The following is a 6,281-nucleotide window of genomic DNA, read 5'->3' as shown; positions in this document are numbered from 1 at the left end:
ATAGATCATGTAATATATTATTTAAAAATATGTATTTTTTTTTTTATATATATATATATATATATATATATATATATATTCATAACATGCTCTGCATTATTTAATTCCCCATTAGGATGCCAACAGACACATTATTCTTGGGCTGATGTAGGTCGATATAATATCAGAGGTGTGATCACAGAAACAGCAGCTCTTGTGACGGGAGTGAGAAGCACCTAATGCAAGGTCAAGTGTGGGACATCAGAGCCAGATCTGATTATGGAGTGGCACAGCCGTGCTAACAGGCTGAGAAAGGCCCAGCCTGGACTGTCTGACACATCACCTCATCCTCTTATCACCAAATCAACATGAGATGATTATGGACGGATTAATCAAAGATATATTTCTGACCTGTGAGAATGTAGACTGTTCAACGCAGCTAGCAAACAAACACGAAGAGCGAGGTACATGAATAGATGCATCTGCAGCAATTTTTATGTTACACCATGTCCTAATCAAACACAATATGATACATGCAATAAAAATGTACACTTTTATTACAAAGTTTGGTTTTGGTTAATACTTTGATTTTGAAATGCTTAAAAGGAAGTCTCTTATACTCACCAAGGCTGCATTTATTTGATACTGTAAAATCAGTAATATTGCGAAATATTATTACAATTTAAATGAACTGTGAACTCTATTGGGATATATTTTAAAATGTAATTTATTCCTGAGGCAAATCTGAATTTTTAGCCTCATCACTCCAGTCTCAGAAATCATTATAATATGCTGATTTGCTGCTCAAGAAATATTTCTTAATATTATAAATGTTGAAAACCGTTGTTCTGCTTCATATTTTTGTAGAAACCGTGATTCGTTTTTTTAATGAATAGAAAGTTCAAAAGAACAGCATTTATTTGAAAAAACAATAATTTTTGTGGCATTATATATGTCTTTACTGTCAATTTTGATCAATTTAATGCATTTATGATGAATATAAGTATCCATTTCTTTAAAATAAAAAAACCTTACTGACCCCAAACTTTTGAACAATAGTGTACATGCATGCATTTTTCACATGTTTTTCTCCAACACGATACAGTGCATTAAAACTACATAATTAACGAATTTATCAGTAAAAAAAAATATTTATATATATATATATATCTCCTGTTGCTTGTTGCAATTTACAATGAAGAGATACACTACCGTTCAAAACTTTGGGGTCAGTAGGATATATATATATATATATATCCCACTGACCCCAAAGTTTTGAAAGTACTGACCCCAAAGTTTTGAACGGTAGTGTATCTCTTCATTGTAAATTGCAACAAGCAACAGGAGACTTTTTTTGAGGGCTTGCCTTGATTTCAGAAATGTGAAACATACTCTACACAGTATGTGAACAGACAAAGTATTCCAGCCTTTATTGATCATACAATTTTGTTGCGTTCTTACCGTTGCCAAAAATGGCCACCATAATCAGTGGAAAAAATGTATAAAGAGAAAGTTCAATCGAAAATAAAAATTGTATTATTTACTTATCCTTGGCATTCCAAACCTATATGGCTTTCTCTCATGGGATGAAAAGAAGATATTGTTTTTGTCCGTACAATAAAAGCCAATGGGGTCAATGTTGTACCCACTGATTTTCATTGTATGGATAAACAATACACTGAGACATTTCTCAAAATATCCTCTTTTTTGTGTTTTGCTGAAAAAAGAAAGTCAACTATCCCTTTTAAATCACTAGATTCAAAGTGCGCTCAAATGTAGCATAATCTCTAGTACGTCGGTGCCCTCTTGATCAGCTTGCTGCCAGCCAGAAAGTAATGGTCTGATGCTAATGGCAAGTCAGCGAGTAATCTCTCACTGAATTCTTCCCATCAGTCCAGACTCATATCAGCCCTGTCCACACAAAGCTGAAGGTCACACCTGTGTCATCAGTGTTGTGGCACCATAGCAAACTCTGGATCCATCAATCTTTCCTGAATTAAACCTCCAGTGGCCAAATTGACATTTTGGTAATGCTTAATCACTCTGGCATTCTGGGAAGGTTATCTAGGACAGAACACTTCCGGAAAAGGCTGTGCAGGTGCTCCATGCAAGCACTTCTGTTGCACAGAATGGTATATAAAAAGAGCTCCACTCCAACTTCTACAGTAATTTCACACTGCAACCAATGTCTTCGTTCAGAGACCGAGCCTCCTGGATAGTGCCCAAGACCCAATTGCATGTTTTTCTTAGTTGAAAGACCCGATCAAATCCTGCAAATACTGAAAGTAGGAACAGCAGACCATATAATAAAAACAAAATGGAAAAGAGACAAGTCTTTCTGTCAAGGAGAAGTCACCTGCTGGGTAATAGCATGCTGCTCTAAAATTTCACATCTGATTTATGTGATCTCTGACCCAATTACAAAGAAATCTCCAATAGCGCCAAATGCATTTACAGAGTGCCATTCGAGCACATCTGAGAACGGCCAATCTCAGTTCATTTTTCTCGCCTGCACAGAAGAGAATTTGAATCCTTGTCAACAAAGCCAGCCTATCATGCACCATCAAACATGCATGTTTAAACAGTTTACTTCCCTGAAACGAATGCATAATATCACGACTAGGTGACCTAAGAGCTCTTTATATATCATAGCATCTTTATCTGAATGCAATATGAGCTCAAACAAGACTTTTACTACAAGATATTGGGAAAGACAAGTAAACAATTTAAATTGAAATCTTCACCTAAATTATGTTTTCTATATGAGAAAAAAAAATTCATATACAAGATATATATTTCAATCAATCAAAAATCCATATTTTGTCTCAATTAAAGTAGCCCTACTGCTGAGTGTTTATTACTACAGTTTTCCACATTTTGGTAACAGGACTGCAAAAATTTCAAAGCACGCAGAAAATGAAGAGAAAATTAAAGCAGTGAAATATCATTTCTTCTGTATCGTGACGTACATGTTGAAAAAACCCATTATAAAAACCAATACAACAAAAACTTAAAGGAACCAGCGGCAAATTGATGTCACGGCTCTAGCACTCCATAACTGGAGAAGTCTGGCAAAAAAAAAAAAAGTAGAAAATTGAAACGTATACAAATTATTCACAATCATCAAAATGCATTTAAAAAGATAGGGTAAAATTTAATTTCATGTTCACTTACAGCAGTTTATGTAAAACTTTTGTGATTGGTTGACCATCAATAAATTACTTTTTTTTTTATTATTATTATTATTACCTTATTCATGGAAAGTAAAACATAAGCGGTTTCAGTCTTTCAAGGTTATTCTTCTCAGGAATAATCATGGATGTTGAACAGTGAGGTGATTGTGGCGTTCCAGTTGAATTTAAACAAATGCACAGTTTAGAAGCAAACTGTAAAATCTGGAGATGGTAACACTTACAATATCTATCTATCTATCTGTCTGTCTGTCTGTCTATCATCTGTCTGTCTATCTGTCATTTATCTGTCTGTCTATCATTTATCTATCTATCTATCTATCTATCTATCTATCTATCTATCTATCTATCTATCTATCTATCTATCTATCTATCTATCTATCTATCTATCTATCTATCTATCTATCTATCTATCTATCTATCTATCTATCTATCTATCTATCTATCTATCTATCTATCTATCTATCTATCTATCTATCTATCTATCTATCTATCTATCTATCTATCTATCTATCTATCTATCTATCTATCTATCTATCTATCTGTCTGTCTGTCTGTCTGTCTGTCTGTCTATCATCTGTCTGTCTATCTGTCATTTATCTGTCTGTCTATCATTTATCTATCTATCAGTCTGTCTGTCTGTCTGTCTGTCTGTCTATCATCTGTCTGTCTATCTGTCATTTATCTGTCTGTCTATCATTTATCTGTCTGTTTGTCTCATCTGTCTCTATCTATCTATCTATCTGTCTGTCTATCATTTATCTGTCTGTTTGTCTCATCTGTCTCTATCTATCTATCTATCTGTCTGTCTATCATTTATCTGTCTGTTTGTCTCATCTGTCTCTATCTATCTATCTATCTGTCTGTCTATCATTTATCTGTCTGTTTGTCTCATCTGTCTCTATCTATCTATCTATCTGTCTGTCTATCATTTATCTGTCTGTTTGTCTCATCTGTCTCTATCTATCTATCTATCTGTCTGTCTATCATTTATCTGTCTGTTTGTCTCATCTGTCTCTATCTATCTATCTATCTGTCTGTCTATCATTTATCTGTCTGTCTGTCTGTCTGTCTGTCTATCTATCTGTCATTTATCTGTCTGTTTGTCTATCATCTGTCTCTATCTATCTATCTATCTATCTGTCTGTCTATCATTTATCTGTCTGTTTATCATTTATCTGTCTGTTTGTCTCATCTGTCTCTATCTATCTATCTGTCTGTCTATCTGTCACTTATCTGTCTGTTTGTCTATCATGTGTCTCTATCTATCTATCTATCTATCTATCTGTCTGTCTATCATTTATCTGTCTGTCTATCATTTATCTGTCTGTTTGTCTCATCTGTCTCTATCTATCTATCTATCTATCTATCTGATCTAGTGCACTTTGAATCTAGTGATTTAAAAGGGATAGTTGACTTTCTTTTTTCAGCAAAACACAAAAAAGAGGATATTTTGAGAAATGTCTATCATTTATCTGTCAGTCTATCTATCTGTCTGTCTGTCTATCTGTCTGTTTGTCTATCATCTGTCTCTACCTACCTATCTATCTGTCTGTCTGTCTGTCTGTCTATCTATCTATCGTTTATCTGTCTGTCTATCATTTATCTATCTGTCTGTCTGTCTGTCTATCTATCTATCTGTCTGTCTGTCTATCATTTATCTATCTGTCTATCATTTATCTGTCTGTCAGTCTTTCAAGGTTATTCTTCTCAGGAATAATCATGGATGTTGAACAGTGAGGTGATTGTGGCGTTCCACAGTTGAATTTGAACAAATGCACAGTTTAGAAGCAAACTGTAAAATCTGGAGATGGTAACATTTACAATGAGACATGCATCTATTTAAATCATAGAAAGCATTAATAATCCATTATTTTACAAAAACAACCACCAAAGACTACACAAAACAAAATATTTTACAATCATTTTGATGGGAATATTGAAAAATTCTTCCCATTCTCAGAGCTGAGAGACAGAGTGACTTAAAACTCCAGTGAGCCGCCTAACTAGTAGACAGCATTTTGCAAATTGTAGGCACGTGCAGCATTTTTGGGCATGACTTTGGTCATTTTCAGCTGACTCGGAACGGACAATGATGACTAACTATGCTGTCGAGATAGACAGGGCAGTAGATATTGCAACACAGCAGGAATGTGAGCTCGCGTCCGCCTTTTCCAAACTTACGCCGTTCAGAGATACTGATCCAAACTAAAGTTACACTGAATCTACAGCTGTCACACACTGGTAAGTGTTAGCTCTACAGCTTCAACAAGAGGTTATCAGCGCTGTTCAAAACCAATCGTCGTCACTTTCCTGACATTGGTAGTAAACGGAGAGTGAACTCACCCCATTTTCACACAAGTAACTTAACGTTAATCAGTGAAATTCAACCACTCCGGCTTTTGTCCACACCTGATCCACGCAGGGTCGGTTTCGGTCCAGTCTCTACTGTTTATATGGCGATAACCATACAGCAATGTAAGTGTCAAAACAGTTGTTGTGCTTTGTTTGCTCCGTTATGGAGTGTTTTTATGGAAATATCCAACACTCTCCTTTGTCTAGTGTCTCTGTTGGTTCTCGGTTTCTCGTCCTCATAGTCCTTTAGTTTCTCTCCGACGGCCTCGCTATTTCCACGCTTCTGAAAAGCACGAAATAAGCGTGCAGTTCTGCTCTTATGTTTCGCTGAGTCCTCATAGTCACATTTCTCAAGTAATCTGCACCCACTGAAATCTACAGCGTTCACTCATATTGACCTACTCTACTCCTGCATGCTAATGTGAGCTGTTGCCCCCTGCTGGCCGCGGGACGCAGGAGACCCTTAAACTGAAGCTGGTCGCTCTTATGTCCACAGAACCACCTCTTTATCATGGACTCCATCTTTCCATGAGAGAAACAAAATGGTGTTTTATGAAGCTAATGATTAAAAACTATCTATCTATCTATCTATCTATCTATCTATCTATCTGTCTATCTGTCTATCTGTCTGTCTGTCTGTCTGTCTGTCTGTGTCTATCTATATATCTGTCTATCTATCTGTGTCTATCATCTATCTATCTGTCTGTCTGTCTATGTCTATCTGTCTGTCTGTCTGTCTGTGTCTATCATCTATCT

General features: G+C 35.7%; 1 protein-coding gene across 2 annotated transcripts in view; it reads right to left on the bottom strand.

Moving 5' to 3' along the window:
* homer3b (homer scaffold protein 3b) overlaps nucleotides 1-5,945 on the bottom strand; it is a 30,096-nt gene extending 24,151 nt beyond the window's left edge. For both annotated transcript variants that reach the window (XM_016259385.1, XM_016259386.1), the window contains exon 1: nucleotides 5,517-5,945. In XM_016259385.1, the coding sequence (XP_016114871.1) occupies nucleotides 5,517-5,521 (5 nt within the window). In that variant the 5' untranslated portion in view covers nucleotides 5,522-5,945. The remainder of the gene's footprint in view (nucleotides 1-5,516) is intronic.
* Between the last annotated feature and the right edge of the window lie 336 nt (nucleotides 5,946-6,281).

Source organism: Sinocyclocheilus grahami, unplaced genomic scaffold, assembly GCF_001515645.1.
Source record: "Sinocyclocheilus grahami isolate Dianchi unplaced genomic scaffold, SAMN03320097.WGS_v1.1 scaffold1837.1, whole genome shotgun sequence".
Taxonomy (NCBI): domain Eukaryota; kingdom Metazoa; phylum Chordata; class Actinopteri; order Cypriniformes; family Cyprinidae; genus Sinocyclocheilus; species Sinocyclocheilus grahami.
This window is presented reverse-complemented; position numbering and strand designations above follow the sequence as displayed.